This window comes from Maylandia zebra, linkage group LG1 (assembly GCF_041146795.1).
Source record: "Maylandia zebra isolate NMK-2024a linkage group LG1, Mzebra_GT3a, whole genome shotgun sequence".
Classification (NCBI taxonomy): Eukaryota; Metazoa; Chordata; class Actinopteri; order Cichliformes; family Cichlidae; genus Maylandia; species Maylandia zebra.
The window spans coordinates 34,299,954-34,322,340 of NC_135167.1; the positions used below are offsets into that span (position 1 = coordinate 34,299,954).

At 40.2% G+C, this 22,387-nt stretch overlaps 1 protein-coding gene across 2 annotated transcripts in view; it reads right to left on the reverse strand.

Annotated features, from left to right (window-relative positions):
* Positions 1 to 17,034, reverse strand: part of nav2a (neuron navigator 2a) — a 233,087-nt gene extending 216,053 nt beyond the window's left edge. The window contains exons 1-2 of one of the 2 annotated variants that reach the window (XM_076885293.1): positions 16,978 to 17,034; positions 15,733 to 16,391 (exon numbers count right to left, since the gene is read on the reverse strand). In XM_076885293.1, coding sequence (XP_076741408.1) covers positions 15,733 to 15,813 — 81 coding nt within the window. In that variant the 5' untranslated portion in view covers positions 15,814 to 16,391; positions 16,978 to 17,034. Of the gene's footprint in view, positions 1 to 15,732; positions 16,444 to 16,977 lie in introns of those variants that run through there. The other variant, XM_076885296.1, reaches the window with a different exon arrangement.
* Between the last annotated feature and the right edge of the window lie 5,353 nt (positions 17,035 to 22,387).

Below are 22,387 nucleotides of genomic sequence, written 5' to 3' on the forward strand. Positions count from 1 at the left end.
ACATTCTAACAACAGCTGATCAAGCTTAAACGTGCTGCTGTTGTTCAGCCGCTGGTTTCCTCTTTCTGGTGCAAAGTGGGCCAAAAGCAAACTAGAGACACGGACTCGCGACAGAAAAGCCGATCAGCTGATCGTTAAGCAGTTTCATGATTGAAGTAGCAGCGAGAAGAGGCAGTCGCTCCATATATCGCTTGTTAAGCTTAACGCAGGAATGCTTTACAAACATTCAGAGATGGACTTACACACTTGCTTTACTTCTCTCGGGGATAACTTTGTCGGAGATGAAATGCCGGGTTGCTAGCGAAGCTCCAAATGCTATCCAGACCACCGACAGGTCCCGCATGCCACAGCTGCTCTATCACGTGATGCATACTGCTCCGACGTGCTAACGTTCTGAGGTGAGTTACGGCGTGTTGCAAGTTTTGTGAGGTGCTTTCGTGATATTTAATGGATCGGATTACATTTTTTATTTTTCTCCGATATCCGATCCAGTAATTTAGGTCAGTATCGGACCGATACCGATACGTAATATCGGATCGGTCCATCTCTAATATACACATATATATACACATATACATATACATACACATATATATATATATATATATATATATATATATATATATATATACACACATATATATATATATACACACATATATATATATATACACACATATATATATATATACACATACATATATATATATATACACATACATATATATATATATACACATACACATATATATACACATACACATACACATATATATATATATATATATATATATATATATATATATATATATATATATATATATATATATATATATATATATATATGCCCCACAATGCCCCACAGCTGGATACTGGAATGCCTAGAATTGTACAAGATCAATGGGACCCTAAGAACCTTCATCAGGAACTCAATGGGGATGTGGCGTACAACACTAGAGGCCAACTCCAAGCCCATAGCACAAGTCACCATCAAGTGCGGGATCTACCAGGGAGATGCTCTGTCCCCACTGCTGTTCTGCATAGGCCTGAACCCCCTCAGTGAGATCATTAACAAGACTGGCTACGGATACCGACTACGGAACGGAGCAGTTGTCAGCCAACCTCCTGTACATGGATGACATCAAGCTGTATGCCAAGAGTGAACGAGACATCGATTCACTGATCCACACTACCAGGCTATACAGCAATGACATTGGAATGTCGTTCGGACTGGAGAAGTGTAATCGGATGGTATCAAAGAGAGGGAAGGTAGTCAGAACTGAGGGGATTGAACTACCAGAAGGCGACATTGCAGACATAGAGGACAGTTACAAGTACCTGGGGATCCCGCAGGCGAATGGGAACCATGAAGAGGCCGCTAGAAAAGCTGCAACCACCAAGTACCTGCAGAGAGTCAGGCAAGTCCTGAGGAGTCAGCTGAATGGTAAGAACAAGATCCGGGCCATCAACACGTACGCCCTGCCCGTGATCAGGTACCCTGCTGGGGTAATAGGCTGGCCAAAGGAGGAGATAGAAGCCACTGACATAAAGACAAGAAAGCTCCTTACCATGCATGGAGGGTTTCACCCCAAGTCCAGCACCCTGAGGCTGTACGCTAAGCGGAAGGAAGGGGGCCGGGGACTGGTGAGTGTCAGCACCACAGTCCAGGATGAGACAACGAACATCCAAGAATACATTGGGAAGATGGCCCCAACTGACCGAGTGCTCAGTGAATACCTCAGGCAGCAGAAACCCAGGAAAGAGGAGGGAGACGAGGAACCATCATGGAAGGACAGGCCCTTGCACGGTATGTACCACCGGCAGATAGAGGAGGTGGCTGATATCCAGAAATCCTACCAGTGGCTGGACAAAACTGGACTGAAAGACAGCACAGAGGCACTAATCATGGCAGCACAAGAACAAGCTCTGAGCACAAGATCCATAGAGGCTGGGGTCTATCACACCAGGCAAGACCCCAGGTGCAGGCTGTGTAAAGATGCCCCAGAGACAATCCAGCACATAACAGCAGGGTGCAAGATGCTAGCAGGCAAGGCATACATGGAACGCCATAACCAAGTGGCCGGCATAGTGTACAGGAACATCTGTGCCGAGTATAACCTGGAAGTCCCGAGGTCAAAATGGGAGATGCCCCCAAGGGTGGTGGAGAATGACCGAGCTAAGATCCTGTGGGACTTCCAGATACAGACGGACAAAATGGTGGTGGCTAACCAACCGGACATAGTGGTGGTAGACAAACAGAAGAAGACGGCCGTAGTGATCGATGTAGCAGTTCCGAATGACAGCAATATCAGGAAGAAGGAACACGAGAAGCTGGAGAAATACCAAGGGCTCAGAGAAGAGCTCGAGAGGATGTGGAGGGTGAAGGTAACGGTGGTCCCCGTGGTAATCAGAGCACTAGGTGCGGTGACTCCCAAGCTAGGCGAGTGGCTCCAGCAGATCCCGGGAACAACATCGGAGATCTCTGTCCAGAAGAGCGCAGTCCTGGGAACAGCTAAGATACTGCGCAGGACCCTCAAGCTCCCAGGCCTCTGGTAGAGGACCCGAGCTTGAAGGATAAAACCGCCCGCATGGGCGTGCTGGGTGTTATATACACACATACATATATATATATATATATACACACACATACATATATATATATATATTAGGGGTGCAACGATATTCGTATCGATATTGAACCGTTCGATACAGTGCTTTCGGTTCGGTATGCATATGTATCGAACAATACAACACTTGTAATTTATTTTATCAATTTTCCTTCTGACGATGCTGTCTGTGTTGAGCGCTCAGTGAATCTGTGTTCGACTACTCCGCCTAGGCTGCACTGTCGAGCGCAGATCCACTGAGCGCTCAACACAGACAGCATCGTCAGAAGGAAGAGCGCAGGGCAAGCTAGCGAGACAGAAGTTAAGCTCTCCTTGCAACAGGCAAATTGAACCTCATTCAGATCTGGCGTTTGGAATTATTTTGGTTTTCATGTGACGTATGACCCTGAAGGTAAGCGAGTCATGGACTAAAGTAAAACAGTATGTTGGATGTGCCATGCAATGCTCAATTACATTGGTGTGAACTAGTGTGTTAGCGCAGTTAGCTCGTTAACGTGTTGGCCGTCTAGCCCCATGCACGGAGCGATCAGCGGTAGCTCGTTAACGGAGATTTGCCGTGTTGTGGCGTTAAGGTCATTTCAACGAGATTAACCTGAAAGCACTAGTGGGAACACAACGAATATGACTGCACATTTACGCCAACATCATCCTAGTGCAAAGACAAGTGGAAGCAGACAAAAAAAAGCAAGCATGCTACTAACTTTAGCCGAGTCATTTAGACAGCTGTTAGCACATGATTCTCCTTATATGTTTAATATGCTGCTGAGAATATAGCCCAGAAGAAGCGGATAGTATAGCTTTTATTTTGGAAAGAGCCATTTCTCTGTAATAAACTCTCTTTTCCAAAGATGAGTGATTCCTCAATCAGATACAGGGCTTGCAATATCGCTAGCCCGACGTCCCGGAGCTAGCGATTTTTTCAGTCGGGCTACCAAAATCTATCTCTTCCCTGCCCGTCGGGCTATTGTAGGAAAAATATATGTCAATGCTTTTGCATTCTTTCAGAAATGTAGCTGGGTAATTATGTCATTGGCATCGGTGAGCCACTGTCAATATGTGACATATTGAAGTCGCGTTTGAATTTGCGCTTGTTTTTTTGCTTTCACTTTGCAATCGTGCGAACTGTGTATAGAGAGCGACAGCACTGATCTGTAAGTGATGATAATTTGCGCACCAATTCCTCTGACATCGTCTTATTAATCGTTAGCTTACTATGCAAACATGACAAGTGAAATCTCCCGCAGCTTAAACATGTGAGAGGTTGATCGCGCAGAGAATCGCTGAGCTTATGTGAGTGCATGTGTAAAAGCATTTCAGTTCTGCTGAGCCAAATAAGACAGGTCGGGGTGAAGAAGTGACAGCCAAAGAAAAGCTTACCACAAAACGGAGAAGTTATGACAAATCAACCATGGTGACATATTCTGGGCAGATAGCACCCACTCCACTGGTTACTCCACTATAAGGCAAAAATAAAGTGCAGCTTTATGGTTTATATGGACAAAAGAATTTCTGTGGCTGCAATATGATGAGCTATATAACCAGGGCTGCACATAAGTGGTCCACAGGTGCGCATTCGCTGTCAAAATAAAAAACACGCACAAGGGTTAGGGTTAAATTTAAAAACTGTACTTTTGAGTTAAAATATATATTTATAATTTTAATAAATGACAAATTAAAAATGCATGAACATTTTTTGTATCGAAAAAATATCGAACCGTGACACAAAAGTATCGAACCGAACCGAACCGTGAATTTTGTGTATCGTTGCACCCCTAATATATATATACACATACATACATATATATATATATACACATATATATACACATATATACATACACATATATATATGTATGTATATATATATATATACACATATATATATATATACATACATATATACATATATATATATATATATATATATATATATATATATATATATATATATATATATATACATATATATATATACATATATATGTATGTATATATATATATATATATATATATATATATATATATATATATATATATATATATATACACACACATATATATATATATACACACATATATATATATATATATACATATATATATATATCTTTTTTCTAAAAGAGAAAAAAAAGAAAAAAAAAGAGCTTTCCCCTCTTTCTTACTGCCTACTAACACCAGCTGCCATCTATTTACAGTGATTATAAGGCAAAGTCACATGAAAAGCATCTGCTCTAATAGCTAGCTTAGTGGTCTCCTAGGAACTGAATGGCTCTAATACAGCAGAGTTCCATGTCTGCAGCACAGCCCTCCAAAATAATGCTGAGGCAGTAGTCTGCAGCTGTAAAGGCCACATGACATGATCCCCTGGGACAACAAACTCTACATTCTGAATACATAAATACCCTATTGTCATATAAAAGTTAATTATCCCAGCGGTATTGTCATTAATGCCATTACACAACAAATGAAGTCTGGATGTAAGAAGAAAGTCTGCAGTGTATAAGTAAAACTGTTCACTTTTTTATACATTTGTGTATATTCCCCTAAAGGTAACTTCCTATCCACACTGTTTAGTAGTTAGTGAACCAAAACTGAGTATAACAATCATAGGAAAACAAACCAATTTACTCTACCTGAACTAACATCACACCACAGAGTGTTACTGCACATTTTTATACAAGTGCAATCAAAGACATTCTGAAAGCAAAAATCACCACAGTTAATTCCTGTAGACTATACTGGATTTTTAAGTCTGTATTTTCATCTTCCACTTTATTAAAAATGACTCATCTTTTGATCATTAAAGGTAAATTCAATGTTGGTTTATAAAGTTCCGCATATTCCAGGAAAAAAAGACAATTTTTTTTCTTTGTTGTGAAAGTCAATTCAGTGTGCCTAGTTTGTGGCAAGGCGCTGGCAATAATGAAAAAGGCAAATGTTGAGTGCCATTACAGTTTGAAACATGCTAAACTTGATGAGTTGAGCAGACAAATGCACTCTCAACTCAAAATTAACGCACATCTTTTTGAGTTTGAGTGCTCAACAAGCAGCTTTCACACGACCACAGACTGACAGCAAGAATATTTTGTGTGCAAGTTTTGTGGTGAGTGTATTAATAGCCAAGAAGCTGAAATTTCATGAGGCTTGGTACACAGTAGTTATAGACTTTTTTGTTGGTCTTTCGATTTTTGCATCCCTATGGCCCTCGGAGAAAATTTTAAATGACCCTTCATATGAAAAAGGTTCCCCTCCCCTGCCGTAAACAATATTATTTATTCAAGTATGGTTTATAATTGATCTTTGCCATTTAACAACACAAAGCTAAAAAGGAACACATGTAACGTGCAGCACATGTAAGCAGAAAGCAGCTGTCAGATCAAGTACAGCAACAAGCAGTCAAAATTAGCCAATTTCCACCTCTGTGTTCTGTAGAAGTTATTTATACCTCAGATTCATACACTTCGCTGATTGGCTTAAAGCATATTGACCTGAGATTGCATTAAGATGCAGAGAAAAGCAACAGCAGAGTCTGGAAAGGTGGTGTGAGGCTGGGGGAAGGTACCGGCGGCAGGAAACCATTGCCTGATTCATCACTTCGTGGTCAATAGATTACACTGAGAAAGACTGTATTGGAAAATCTCTTTCATGAATAAAATCAGATTATTCATTATGAAAGGCGCAAGCAGTGTCATGGTCTAATCTCCTTATCTGATGGAGGTTAAATACTTACACAAATGCTACAGTGGATGGGGTGGGACGCCATAAAGATATATCTAATTAACACATGTGAACATGTAATAATTAATATGTACCTGTATGCTGCAGGTGGGCATTTATGTTTGATGTAAAAAGATTTGTTTCAGCTAGAAATTGAGAAATAAAATGACTAATACAAATTATGACAATATTAGCAAACTGCTAAAAGAAAAATCAAATTTTCCTTTCAGAAAAAAAAAAAGCTTTGAGCTTTTTTCAAATAATGGATCTCTAGTACATTGATCATGTCACAGTGCCAGTTGTGATTTCTTCAGCCCTGCAGGCAAAAAGCATCCATCAATATGGACAAATACAGGGTGGAAATCTGTTTTATTATAAAGGTGGCCACTGTGGCAAAAGTGAAGAGTTCTTCACTTTCTTTTGTCTGAAGCTTCCGACTATAACAACTGAAATCCTCTCCAAATTTAAACTGTTGACTCATTGATGGAGGTGGGGGTAATCTTAGGGTGCCTGCGGAGTGTTTGTGTGTCTGGAGAAGATTGGCTAGAGGAACTCGAGGAACCTCCGGTTCCCCATTTGGGGCTACAAATGAAAACTAGCCCCCCCCCCAACTCCCAATCCCTCCTTATCACTTGGAAAATTCCTGGTGTGTAAAATTGAATTCATGTGCTATTTCCCAGGACGAAGAATACACCGAGGATTGGAGAATACATAACATGGAAAAGCTGGAGGAGCCCCACCTAAACACATTGCTCAATCCCTTTCTTGTACACGCATGCAGACAGACACGCAAGCACACACTGCAAACACAAGCAAACGGGGTCTCTGTCTTTCTAGAACAAAGACTTTAGTGGACTCACATTAAGGCCACAAGCCAAAGAAGGACTCCCTTCGAGTATTATAAGAGGAACTTCTGCTGTTGCATGTGTTCACACTGCAGCAGAGACAATGGAAATGAATGAAACAGACATTTGGTTTTATATCAAAAATCTCACCTTCTTATTTCCATCTATTCCAGGCACAACATGAGCACAAAGCTATCCAAACAGGTGCTGCACATGACCTTAATCTAATAATCTAAAAAGAAATTATATCCACTGACAAGAAGCCTTCAAGAATAACTGTCCATTGATCAGAAGCAATAAACAGTGAAGAAGTCTTCATGTCTAAAAAGGGTTAACTTTTAAATAAGCTCTCCCCCCAGTATGACAAACACTGCTTCTCAGCTTTAATTATAACCTCATTATTCACTGAAATAACACTGAAGACAAAAGAGTCCTTAATGTACAAAGACTGCTCCTAATTCACGGCCACCTGCTAAAATGATTACCAGTTTTTTTCTCGTGTGAACACACAACGGTCATAGCAAAGAAGAAATCCCATCACCGCAGGAGCGAGCTGAAGCACCTGTTCATCAGCTGAGCACCTCCTCTGAAGCAGACCGAGCCAGATCCTGCCCACTGACCCCCAGACAGAGATTACAATGTTGTGCAGGTCAGGACAGCAAGACCATCACACACCCTGCTGGTTGTGTTCCTGACACAACCAGCTCTTCTTCTGTCCGAGCTGTCACACATAGCACAAAAAATGAACTCTAATGAAAATTTAGAAAAATTGACATATTGTTGATTTGTGTGTTTCAAGTATAGCTTTACACTCTCGCTGATTACTGTTTAAAAAAAAAAGTTAATCATCGGTTTTTCAGAACGTTTATTTTCAAGCAGGGGAGAAAATTAATGGAGGCCTAAGGAAAAAGTACCATCTTAAATGAAAAGAACTGTTCATGCAAATAAAACTGGGGGGAGAGATTTGTAATTTTATGTGCACACTTGCATTTCATTTGATTAATTCATCTTTTATTTCGTTAGAGGAAATTACGTTGTAGTTTCCACATATTGATTCCACAGTACGACTGCTGTGTTTGACTCCAGGCAACAAAGTGCTTTCTCCATGAGTGAAGTTCAAGGAAAACTGTGCGTGTGCTTTGATGTGGCAAGAGATGATTTTCAAACCATTTATGTTTAGTTAAATTAATTATTTATGTCATTCAAAATTGATTAACGACAAAAAAATGGACACCGTGTTAAGCAGTATTATTGTGGTTGGTCTGAAGAAGGTTTCTTTCTAGGGTCATGAAGGATGTCCTTCCTGACTGGAAGCTGAGTGGGCATGTGGTATTCGAGGGGTCTGACTTTTAAGAGGCCTGCACAGCCAATCGTGATATCCCATAACCAAAGACCAGTCCATCCCACTAGCCGCTGCCACCTGTCCTTCGCCCTCCCTCAGGGTGCATGGAGAGGGTGATGGCCAGATGGCTCTTGAGGGCCAAGCAGCCTCCTTAGTGCAGCATCCTCCCAACCCCCAGCCTCAGAGCTCCATGCCTGGTCCCAGCTCCACCCTCTGACCCCCTCCTCCCCCATCCTCTCCCATCCATAGTCCAAACCCCTGAGCCCCAGTGCTCGTCAGTGCTGCATGACTGGGCAAACACAGTCCTTCACTAAAATAAATCCCCGTCTCTGCTCCGCAGCTGCCTGGTTTGTAAGACACGTTTAGTCGGTGGCTAAGAGAGCCCTCATCTCTATTGGCAAACACTGTTCATGACATTAAGATGTTCACTATCACAAAGTGCCAGATCCTGCTCTTTCTTTACAGCTTAAATACAAATATTTAAAAGAAAAACTGTTTGTTTCAGCTAGCTGCTAAGTTTAAATAAGGTAACGAGCACTACAAGCCACGGTGATCACTAAAGATAGTGATCACTTATCTAAGTGCTACAGTCGGAGGGCAGCTAGCAAGGAGCAACTGTTATAGTCGGATAATGCCTACAATAGGATCTAAACAATCTCACAAGGCTGCTCATTTGTCATCGTGCTATCCTATCTCTCTGATATTACATTCAATTAGTTTCAGATACCAGCAGAGCAGGGCGCTTGGCATGAACAATCAATCAAACCCTGTCAATGACAAATTGTCACTCCTCTATTGCTCTCCATATCTAGGCAACAGGCCAACATAACAGTGGAGAGATGATTCAGGACCAAATCTAATGGATGTCTCTACTTGGGGTCATATTACTGCAATGGTTCTTTTTGAGAGAAAAACTGAAGTCTCGTTATTCGAATCTGTTTGATGCCAGCAACAAATGATCATTTTCAGTGGTTTTAAAAGAAAAATTGAAAAAAAATATTTTAAAAAGCACCTTATAGAGCAAACTGCAGAGATGTATCTATAAATGCTTATTTCAGAGACAGGACCAACTGTAGAAATCTGAGTGGTAGCACAGATGTTGTAGTCCCAATGAACAGGTTGGCAGATTAGGGAGGGTACGGCTACAGTGACCTTGGGCATATGTCTACCTAAACATCCAGGGTTGGAGAAGCCATTGTAGAAAAAACTGCAAATTGTTTATTTATTCTTTTCATGGTGCTTTGGTAATCTTCAGGATAAAACTAAAACATTCACAATGAAACATAACTATTTCAGTTCATCTGGACAGAGTTTTCAGTGGGAGAAATGTTTTGTCACCCATCCAAGTGACTTCTTCAGTCTCAGCTGACTTATAAACGATCAAGGAACTGACCTCACAGCCCATTGTTCATTCAGTAGGCTAGTGTCAGTCATTGTGCAAATGTACTGTTTATAAGGTTGGGGAAACCTGCAGTCAGCTGAGACTGAAGACGTCACTTGGATGAGTGCTGAAACGTTTTTCCCACTGAAAACAGAATCAGCCTTTTGGGATTTGCTTACCTGGATGATTGAGCATGCATCAAGAACTCTTTCAGCTTCAAGTATTATCAAAAAAGTAGGCTTTCCCAGCTCATATTTTCTTCATTCATTTTGTGGGCTGAGCATGTACTACGGATGAATCTACTTCGAAACTATTTTTACTGCCCAGAGTCACACAGAGAAAACCTCAGTTTATTTAATAAAACTTTCAACTGATATCAACTGCATATCTAACCTGCTTTAGGCATGCTTACTGTAGTAGCTAAAGAAAAGTGTCAGTGAGCTACTATTCTTCACCATCTACCACTGTGAAGATGGATGGATGGATTGATAGATGTTCACCCAGCTTACTGGGATTAAAAAAAATTAACTGAAACCACGTCTGATATACTAGTGGTATTAAATAAGAGTGCAACTATCCACCATAACAATAATAGTAAGGTCTTTATTTATACATGTGTCATGGTATGCTGCTTCCATAAACAGCTGAAACTAAACAAAACACTGTCAGCTTAACTACTATAGGGTCAGTATCCTATCAACAAGTCTCATCGAACCGTTTTAAAGCTGGAATCACTAGAGGCCGTCATCTGTGGAAAGGAAACTCGAAACGTCGCTAAACAGGCCTCTCCCACTGTGTATAAAATGTGTCCTGAGATTACAGATTAAGTCCACCCTATGAAGAACATAAACAAAAGCCATGTAGCGTTTCCCACTCCTCTGTGACTCTTAGCTAATTATGAGGCTGTTAGAGAATAACTGCAGCAGATCAACACGCGCATCCACTGTAAACACCTCATTATCCTACAGAACCCCACCCAACCATATCAAACACTCCTTAATGAGCAGTCAGAATAGCTGGTGAAAATAAATACATAATTTCCAGCGGCTCTGATTGAGCAATTAGTGTCAGAATCCTTTTTATTCTCACGTAACTGAATCAATAAGAGATTCCATTACACAATTCTCTCTGTCACCTTCTGAATGCCCTTCATCGTCTCTCGGACTTGCTAGTGAGAGGGCGGAGGTTAAGATCTAATGTCAAACCAGTAATGAAATCTTGCCCACTTTTTTAATTAGTGTCTTTTTGACTGTCAGCTTGAGGCTGGTGCTTTCTCAGCATAATGAATCCTGATTTGCGTTCTGTCTCTGTGGATAATAGAAATGTTGGAAGCGCTGCTTTTTCACCAAACATGTAGACAGCATGGCTAAGAAAAACAGATTTAAGTCAACACTGCCTGAACCTTTACCATATGTTTGACATTTGTGTTGTAAATGTGTAATGTCTCAAAAATCAAGTGTGAGGTCAGGATATAAATCAGCCAGCAGTTCAATAACAGAGAATTCAGTGTTTCATTAGCACTCTCTCAGGAGTGAGGCTGTATGGGAGCCTGGGATATCCCACCTACCAGCAGACGCAACAGAATTGTTCATTAAAGATCAACTTCTTCTCTTTTGTTGCTCTTCAATAAATTAAGCATGCCTGTCTAGACCTCTAGTTCACAATCATTGAAATCTCTACAACCCAATTTCACGCTGGCTCCCACAACTCTGTGTTACAGAGCAGAAACAATGCATGAATATGTGCTGCAAAGTGTCGTTGTCAGAGGAAACCCAACTTTTATCAAAAATGTGGGGCAACATTTTCAGAGTTACACATTACATTCTCATGGTTATAAAATTACCTATATCTGTGTTAGAGGCAGCTTTTGACTCCCAAAAGATGTTATGTTATTTACAGTTTTAGCCGAGACCTAATGGAGAGGTTGTTGTCTGTCCAAGGATCATCAGATAAAACTTTTAATGTGACTTAATTTTATGGCAGTTTTTACTGAGTGTTGAACTTTCCGCTTCCACTTGTAGATTCTTCAGTGTTGTTAAAGCGTTAAGGATGAAACTTGCCACTACTTCAACAACAGTGGCACAGCACTGACTTCCTGTTATTCAGTATCCTTCAGTGGTATCCCAGAAAAGGAGAAATTTATTTCTATCCAGTAAAACTTGTAAGAACTAATTAACCTAATGGCTTTTGCAAAAATGCTGCTAAGTAACAGTACAATTGCAATCCTTTCTTGCAGTTGGACAATTCCTAAGACTAAAGCTTACTTCAAGGAGTTCATGTTCAGTGAATAGCAAGTGGCTACATAAGGACAGGTTTCTGATAGTAACAAAAAACAGTGTTTCTCTTAATAAAACATCATTGCAATTAGGGCTGCTCAATTAATCGAATTTTAATCACGATTACGATCTGGGCTTTCAACGATCATTAAAAATGACTGAGCCGATTATTAGCCCCTCCCTAATTTATCCGCGACACCTTAAAGGCCGGTCCGTAAAAATATTGTCGGGCATAAACCGGTCCGTGGCGCAAAAAAGGTTGGAGACCGCTGATTAAGAGGACCCGAGGGAAGCTCGGAAAGCTAAGCAGAAGTTATTTGGAGAGTGACTGCCGTTGGTTGAAAAGAGAGTTAAAAAAAAAAAACTTCAGTGGTGTTGCACACTATTTTATATTATTTTTTTTAAAGTCATTGTTAACCCTTTAAAGCCGGTCAGAGCAGCACGCTCCATTTTGCGTAACTATTTTTAAATCCCTGTAGAACCTGAACCGTGTAAGCTAGCGCAATAATTTGTTTTGCATATGAAACCGGAGGAGTTGTACTTACATCTGATGCCATCAGCGGTTTCGTTCCACATATAGCTTTGCAAAAATTGCATAAAAAGCGCTTGCAGGAACAAAAACATAATATTCCAGAAACACGCTTTGCCGTTCCTATCAGCTGTTCGTAACACTTCCCACAGTGAAATGATGCACATGCTGTTTTCTTTGCAAATTTGCATCATAGGATTGTTTTTTGTTTTTCCTGCAGTATATAAAAATTGCTGTATCTCCAAAATAAAACTATGAAGACACTCAAAATAAATTTCCTGTTGTTGTAAACTATTTTTTGCAACTTTATTGTATTTAAAGTTTTGAGGGATAAGCCTCTTAAATTTCTCCAAGTAGAAATATATGTAAACAAAACAAAAGCGATTTTCAATTTTTTTTGTAGTTTATTACACTTTTTTGCAATTTATGTAATTACTATGGACTTAATGCATACATATTATTAAAATATGGGCTATAACAGTTGTATTGATGTATAGCAACTTGAAATGCTCCCACAAATGGCACTACAGCATGTAAAAAAAAATAATATAAGCTCTGGTGGACTTGGTTCTATAGTAGGTCTTAAAGGGTTAAATAAATATCGTCAAATAATCGTGATCTCAATTTCAGTGAAAATAATCGTGATTATCATTTTTGCCATAATCGAGCAGCCCTAATTGCAATACAATAAAATGCATCCATGATTCTCTAGTACTTCCCGTGTACGTCCATGATTGCTACTCAGTGAACATTAATATATGAAGCAGGGGACATGTGACATAGTACATCTACAAAGAGAACAAAATCCAATTACCTCCTACTGGGGAGAGTATCACATATAGGATCTTGAACCCACACAGCCTAGGTAATTGCCAGGGGACATTGAATCTCTGCATGAAAGCCTGAGGTAATTCTCTCACAGTGGGTAGCTGTGTGTCAACGTTACTACATCAGTGCTTTCAGTTTATGTATGTTGCTTGATGTCCATTAAGAGGGAAGGTGAATATTAGCCCAGTGTAGCGCAACCTTTCTCTTTAGGGATGGCCAAGCGTCTGGCCTGCTCTGTTTTCCTATTGATGATGCCGTCACGTTTGCAGCTGGCTTCTAATGAACTAGACGTGTCGCTGCTGAGAACTCACTGAGCATGCAAAGGGCAACAAAAAAAAAAAAAATCCCTTTATGAATGATATCAGGGTTAGTTACCATAGCAGCAATGAAGCAGATGGAAAAATCCAGATAAGATTTTTTTATAACCCCCCCCCCCCCCCCCCCCACTGCCTGGACATCTTCCTCTTCTTTTTATACTGCTTTGTATCAGAGATGTAATGAGGGGAGATAACCTCTAAGGGGCAAGACTTTTTATAACCTTATTTTTGGGGCAAAGTCAGCAACAACTTTTTAGGTTTTATGACTGGTGCATCGATATATACAGTTTCTCTGTCCTGAGGATTATTGAGTTAAATCTATTTGTTATATTTACAGGGTATGTCAATATAAAGTTATATACTTACAATGTTTACAATTGCTCAATGTGTGCCTCTCTGGACACACGGGGTATTTCAATACAATCGCCAAACTCGTCATATACTTTTGCGAGCTTGTCTGAAGTCAATGCAGCCACTGCTGTTGTTATGCTACCTGCGAATCCCCTCTCTCTAAGTACATGTTTCATGTGATACACCTTGCTTCCATAAGGACCTTGCACTGCTCGCCTGATTTGTGACAAAATGGCAGTGAATGGCCAAAGACAGCGGACGCACAGCGGTCTAGAAGCTCCCTCTCAGACCCCTTTAATCACAATATGCAGAAAGGTTCTTATGGATTTTTGGCTTCAAGGTCCTCGTGTTGCTCGGTGTGTCACTTAGCATCCAGCGAGATACTCGGTAGCCTGGGAAACTGGAAAACAGCAGCTGGGACTTTGGTTGGATCAATTAATATTCATGTTCTACATATTCCCATGTGTCTAATTTAACACACCTGATCAAATCAATAATTTATGGGGTGACAAGAGGACATGGGATAAACAGGAAAGGAAACGGACCTCCTTCTTAAACCTAAACCCTGGTGCACCTATGGCAGGAATCTGACAGATCTGTACATAATTTGAAATCAAAACCTCAACAGCTGTCCATTTCTCAGCTGCTCTGGATGGTTGCTGCAATATGCTGGAACACAGACACAATCCCCAACCTGGAGAATTTGGGGTGCCCCTGTCTCATCTCTTAGCTATAAACACATTGTGCTGAGCGTGAGATACATACTCTGAACCATAAGTCAGTCGAGTCCCTGCCCATTGCAGCAGAGCAGGAGAAATTCACTCTGCCTCCCATCCTTAAATGAAGACTAATGCACTCTAAATCAGACATCTATTTAGGTCTGTCACCTGGTGCCTGTTCCAATCTGTCAGACCCGTGCAGTATCCCAGGCAAATGAGAATATCAACTCATCTCTATCTCCAAACAAAAGGAGGGTTTTTTATGTCCTACAGAGGACAATGTAATCATCTAAAACTCAAACCCTTACCAGCTTACAACAGCGCTACATCAACATCATGCAGAAAATGCGGAGCGAAGCTGAAACAGGGAAAATTGAGTCGTGGTATTAAGTGCTCTATCAATCTCAGCGCAGCAGACTGCTGAAGTAACTCACAACCACAAACCAAGGAAGAGGCCTCAAAGAGGAACCCACAGACTCCTTGACGCTTTCACTGATTGTTAGCTTTCAATCAATCACGCTTTGCTTCCCTTGCCTCCACAGTTTGTTTCCTCAAGAGGGTCAGGCAGACCTCTGAATCTCCTCCATGACAAAATGAATACTTTTTTTGCTCATGCATTGAACCAAACATTTTTACTAAAGGAGATAGCAACAGGTTTGTTTCCCTCATTGACGTCTCATGCATCACCCTGCCAAAAGTCAACTGTTAAAGCATGGCTTCACTGTAAGCTTGCGTACCCTCACACAGCCTTGTTGTACAGTAAAGCCAACAGAATCCCACACAAGTAGATACACACTCACCCTTTTCTGGTCCTCCAATCCATGCAGCACAGGCTTCCTCCTCTGGTGCTGTTGTGGGCTAGCCTCTGCTCCTGCCTCCATCTTTCCATAAGTAACTGAGTACTCACTCGGGCTCTCCCACAGCTAAATATCCCACCTTTTTTAACACGGAATGAAGGGAAATACCTGCTCAGAGTATTTCAGTCCCCGTCCCACTTAATTTCCACTTATGGTTCATGAATGTCTCTTTAAAGAAAAAAAAAGAACAATTGTCCTTCTTATCAGCTTTGCTTCATTATAAAGATGACACCGAGTCTCTGAGTGGATCCAACCTCGGTCACATGCTCCGTCTCAGTCATAATGTTTCTTGATGGTTTCTCTTTGAGGTTCCAGATCCCAAGGGGCTGACCTGAAGTGAGCATCAGGGCTGAGATGGGGAACTGGAAACAACCAGGAGGAACCCCTCTTCTAAAAACATCACAGCAGCAAGAGACCTTTGCTCTTGAAGAAGGCTGTGATCCTCGTGGTCTTCTCTGCTGCTATTATAACAAACCACAAAAATGTCGGCAGATTTCAGTTTCTTTGCAGCAAAAGGAGTCCACCCCCAAAAAAAGAACATCCAGAAAAATCTGATGTGGAGGAGCTGGTGTCACTCACAGCTCCGCGGTCACGTGTGGCACCTTGCAGTAAACAAGAGAAGAAGAAAACGGAGAAGACCGTGGTGACAAACTCATGTTTCAGCATCTTTACACACACGACCAAATTGCAGCCATACATGGGCTAACTATGATAACAACTAAATGATTTCGGAATCATTTAGTTTCCTGCTGACTGCTCAGCGATCACACGCTACAACCCATAATCTGAGTACGTTTCACGGCGCATAAACTAAAAGCCCACACCTGCTCCAGGTGTGGGCTTTTTAACCCTAAGAAAACAAAAGAAAAAACTTAATAAAACACAATTTGGCAACTTTCTAACGGTCTTTTAAACATGCTGTATACTTTCTGGACTTCTCTACACACAAAGCTGCTAACGCTACACTTTGACAACAGATACACGTTAACTCGAGAGTTAAAACAAACTGAACAAATTGCTTGCGAAGGTTTGAGCTACTGCAGCATCCCTGCAGGATAATCTGGGAGAGCTCACAGGCTGCCTGACACACCGGCTGCTGCTCTGAGCTGGTAGCAGTTGACTGCTTTAAATAAACGAGAAGAAGAAATTCAATGAAAGAACTGAATTTGGTGTAAGATTGGAGCTCACCGCGCTCTCCTCTGTTTTCTTTGCCTTCCCCATGGAGAATGGTACCTGTCTCGTGCGCAGCGCGGTCCGCTCCTCTGGCTGAAAGCGGAGCAGCCCGCTGCCTCATTCACGTGCCGTCGGAAATGTTAATACTTGCGTGGGATGGATAGCAAAATGTCCGTGAAGGTTCTCAGTCATCCTGGACATCTAAGGAACTCAGAACTGAAGAAGCTTCTCGGATGAGAGGTGAAACGTCTTCAAGCAACTTAAAGAAGTCCAGACGCTTTTCTTTTCAAGCTCTTTAGACTAGCAAAATTGCTAGAATACTCGAAAATTAGATCTCCTCGTAGGCTATATTATTTGCAACCAAAATAGTTTTGTCTTAAAATGAGAGCTCATAATACGTTTACAATGATGAAAATGACTTTCAAGTGCCTCTGTATTAGAGTTAGCCTCTGTTTTACACATTCGTGTCTGTGATGTAAAACTTACATATTATTATTATTATTGATAATAATAATAATAATAATTATTATTATTATTATTATCATAGGCCCGCAGTTTTGAGGATGGCATTTTAAGTCTGTCGTTACAGATGCTGCGATACTGCGATCAAACAGTTGGGTTTTCTTTTCTTTTTCTTTCTTTTTTTTGTCAAAACGGTTCTTTTACTGTGTTTAACTAGCGGACATGGATGCCATCATTTACGACGAGCACCTGAAGGCAGCATTAAGGTCCCGCTCGCTCTCTCAGCCTTGGCATTACGTCACGCGGTGGTTCAAGCTCCGATGTTTTCTCTCAACATCCTTGAAGGCGGCCGTAGTTTCCATGGTTACTCTCGCTAGGTAGTGCTTGGTTGCCACCTAATGGGGAATTAGAGACATGCAAGCGCTAATAACTGGTAATTATACTTTTTAGTCTACATTCCTATAGGTGAACTTATTAGAAAGTCAGACTTTATTGATCCACACTGGAAAATTCAGATACCAGTCATTAAATTTAGACTCACTTTTATTAGTTGGAACATCAAAGTAATATAAAGAATTCCAGTATATTACACATTCTTCAGAAATGAATACTATAGAATAAGATTTTAAGTGTTTTTGTTGTTTGTTTGTTTTTACCTTTGTACTTTTACTTAAGCAAATGACCTAACACTAAATAAATAAAATCAGATTTTTTCAGTTTATTTTTTATTTACTTTTTAAGGATGTGTATAACCTGTTCTTACAAGCCTGGAACTGATTATTGGTAGGCTGGTGAGTGTTTCTGATGATCCACTGGGTCATTACACAGCTGCTTATGAAATCTGCTTAACTATGGGGAGGAACTTTGGACTTCACACACCATCCCCTCAAAGAGCCATTGTAGTTCATCAGTGTTACTTGGTAAATTGACTGGTTCTTATATAGGACATTTCTATTCTATCTGAGCACTCAAAGTACTTTGCACAACTTGCCTCATTCACCCATCCATGCAAGCACACATTCATACTGTGATGGTTGCATTATAGAACAACTTGGGGTTAATATGTTGCCCAATGATATTTGGGATGCTAAAAAACATTTAAAAAATGTTTGCGTGCAAACAGTGATCAAACCACTAACCTTACAATTAGTAGGTGACCTGCTCTACCACCTGAGCTACAGCCACTGCAGCTGTGTCGACTGAACAGTACACTTCACAGGATCTCGAGTGGGTTAAATTTAGACTCCGCTATTTAAAACCTGAAATTCTTCTTTTCCAGAGACTCCGTTTTTGATTGACAGTGTGTTTTGATGATTCATTGTCTTGTTGAAACAGAAATGGTCTGTTATGCTTCAGGTCCAGGACTGTAAAATTTCCTTATACAATTTGAATTTACTGTTCTCTCGGTGACTGAAAGCCACGATATTCTCTCCACAAATGCACAGCTATATATTTTTTAAATATGTTGTGCTATATGTTTGTAAACTGGATCTTTTGCAGAAGTCTTTGGCATTTCCTTTTTCCACTCGACACAAATATGGATTATGTGCTATAAGTTAAGCCAAATTGTGCTTGTGTATAACTGCAACAGATCAAGACCAGGTCATGTTTTATCAGCTGGTCTTGTTTTAGACCTAGAAAGCCTAAGCAGCTTATCAAAAAATTAACCAATAACATGGGACTTGCATTAATTGATAGCCTAGATTTGTGGTGAACGTTCCCATCTAATTTATGTGTGATAAATTTTTCTGGTTATGCTGACATGTTCCTGGCAAGTTGCAAAATAAGCCAGTAATCAAATCATGTAAATTCAGGTTTACAACAAACCACACAAAGCTTTTAAACAAGCAGCTATATTAATTTGGTTATTTGCTGTATAATGTGGTTATAATGTGGTTATCGTGTGCATCCATGCACGTAATGATTAACAGCTGTGTGCTAGACTGAAGATCCGGGTTTTAATTTTCAGGAAAATCTCTCATGGCAACTGAAATAACAGGAACTGTTTGAACCTGTGCTTCTGCTCAGAAAACTCTAAAAGATCTGGAGTTTTGTTTTGTTTTTTTTGTATTTTTCCTATATTATTGTTGCAATGCATGTGGCAATTCCACTAAAACAAACAAAAAATATTTGCAGCGCCAACTAACAGATGTCATGTTTTGTGTCCATCTTACCAAAGGTCCCTGCGGCCAAATATTGCACTAACACCCTGTTTGAGTTCATGCCGGGCTCACATGATCCATATTCATAAAGACACAGCCTTCATTTACACAAAACTTTAAGGCAGGAAGTTTTCTCCCGTCTTGTTGTAGTAGGCATAGTATTTTTTGGTGTTTTAGTGTTTTGGTGCTGCAAAAAGTTGTCTGTATTGATTTAATGCTGCTTACTACAAAGTAGTGGGTGAAGGCACATTTAGGGACTCAAAGTGAAATGTTAGTCAGGCGACAACTGCAGAGTTTAGTGCGGTACAGCTATACAGCAGCCTGATCCCAGGACAGCTTCTATCCCATTTTTTTCTTTAAGGATTATCCTCAGAAACATGAGGCTCATTCTGATGCGATGGCCATCAGTTTTTAATTGTTTTATCTGTGTTCATGTTTTTCCTGATTAGAAAAAACAAAAACAAAAAACGGTTAAAGGTGCCGTAGCAGCATCAGAGTCTTAATTACAATTGAGAGTAAGGCACAGACACAGTCTTCCATAAAAAAGTTTCAACAATAGCTTTAGCATACTGACTTATCTGAAAGTTCCTAAAGCATAATTTGTTGGATTCCATTTGCACACGTGTAGAGTCAAGACCATCCCTTTTATTATTATATTGCCACCTGGACTGAAATTATGTCACCAGCTAAGATTTATATGCTTATGATGACCAGCTGGGAAAACTCTATTATCATGACACTGGCTATTAATGTCTGTGTGTAATATAGATCATCTTTTAAAGGGAAGATAAAATACTCTACTTATTTATTCACTATAACCCACATGGGTAGTTTGAACATTATTTGTGTAAAACGTTACACTTAAAGAAGTTTAACATGTTTAATTGTTTTTTTGTTTTGTAGGTTTTACTTGTTGGCCGCCTCATAGCTTGTTCTTGTGAATGTCTACATGGGAACCAAAAGTGTGAATAGTATTGTAAATGGCCTGTATTTGTAAAGCGCTTTTCTAGTCCCTAAGGACCCCAAAGCACTTTACTCAATCAGTCACCCACCCATTCACACACATATTCACACACTGGTGATGGCAAGCTACATTGTAGCCACAGCCACCCTGGGGCGCACTGACAGAGGCGAGGCTGCCGAACACTGGCGCCACCGGGCCCTCTGGTGGTCAGAGGGCCCGGTGGCGTATAGTATAGCAAGTTGACAGAAAATATTACTTTTTACACTTATCTGGTGTGCATGCTAATGGGTAGGAGAACCAATTTATACCTTAAGTGAACATTTTGACTGCAAGATTGTTTCTTACCTGTGTTTTCTTACAAGGGTGTTCCAACAAAAAGAGTCCCCAGACTTCCTGATTGCCTCTTCAAGGTGCCAGGTAGCACCAAGTAATTTAAAAGGGGATTAGACAGTCATATTGGTTTTTGTTTTATTTATTATATTTTTTATTTTATTTTAGATCATAAGTATCTAGGCCAGTAGTTATTGTGATCTATACAGTGTTGATCCCACATTGATATCAGTAAGTTATATTATCAGATAAGTTGTGTGTTTTGTTTATTATTTTAATGGTATGGCTTGGGGGTTAATTACCAGTATAGTCTATGAAAGACTGCCAGTTAACATCAGAGGCTGTTACTGGAACCATGTCCCACCACTCGGCGACATTGTTTTAGTTTGTGTTTGTCAGTGCTGGTGGTGAAACCTGGTTGGCTTGTACCTCATCTCTGCCCCAAGCCTTTAACTGAAAATTTCTCATGGTGAGCATTGGATAAGGACTATAATATATTTGTTTTGACTCTAAATGTGGCTAAAAAGGAGACCTTTCATATACTAGATGGTGATATGACCTTTAAAAGTATACCCAAAATGCACTCTGTGAAATTTTCGCTATCATCATAATTATTAATCTGGGGGAGTTCCTACTGTTAAAACGATGACAAATCCCATGCAGATGCATGGTGCTGAACAATGGTGACAGAAAACATCATGCTGACCAGAAATTATATTTAGGCTTTAGACTGTGACTATGTTAATGGGTGTCAAATTGATTTGGTTGTTGTCATTTCAATTCAAATCAATTCAGTTTTATTTATATAGCGCTAAATCACAACAACAGTCATCTTAAGATGTTTTCTACTGTAAGATAAAGACTAAACAGCAGAGTTAACAGAGTTTAAATTAGTTTTGAGCCCTTAAATGTTCTCCTATGCCTCACCTGTATCCTTCAACACAACCTGAACTCTCTTAGGCAAGCGTTCCTGAAATGTCCTTAAGCAGTTTTCGGTAATAGTGCTCCAGTTTTGTTGAAGGACATTCAAAGCTCTTCTTTGTGCTACCAGTCTGTTTGGGATCACTGACATTCTGACTCATTCACTTGGATACTTTCCAGATTTTAGGATTATTGTGTAGTGAATCAAAATCTGAATGCAATTTTCTGTGTTCATAATAAAAGGATAAGCGGAAGCGAATAGATGGATGGTGTTCATGTCATCAGTTTTGACAAGATCCCAACACCACTGGCTGAAATGCAACCCTAAACCATGAAAGAGCCTCCACTATGTTTTACAGATGGCTGTGGACACCCACTTTTGTAACTCTAAAAGTCGTCACTGATAGTCTGTCCAGTTCTTGTGTAATTTGGCATACCTCAGCCTTTTTTTTTTCTTGTTTCATTATTTCTCTTGACTTATTGACAGAAACCTTTACAGTGAGAACATTTCTGAGTCTTGGGTCTCAGTCACTGATTTTTATTCCTTTTTCTACAGGACATGACTCTCAGATACTGCTTATCTGCT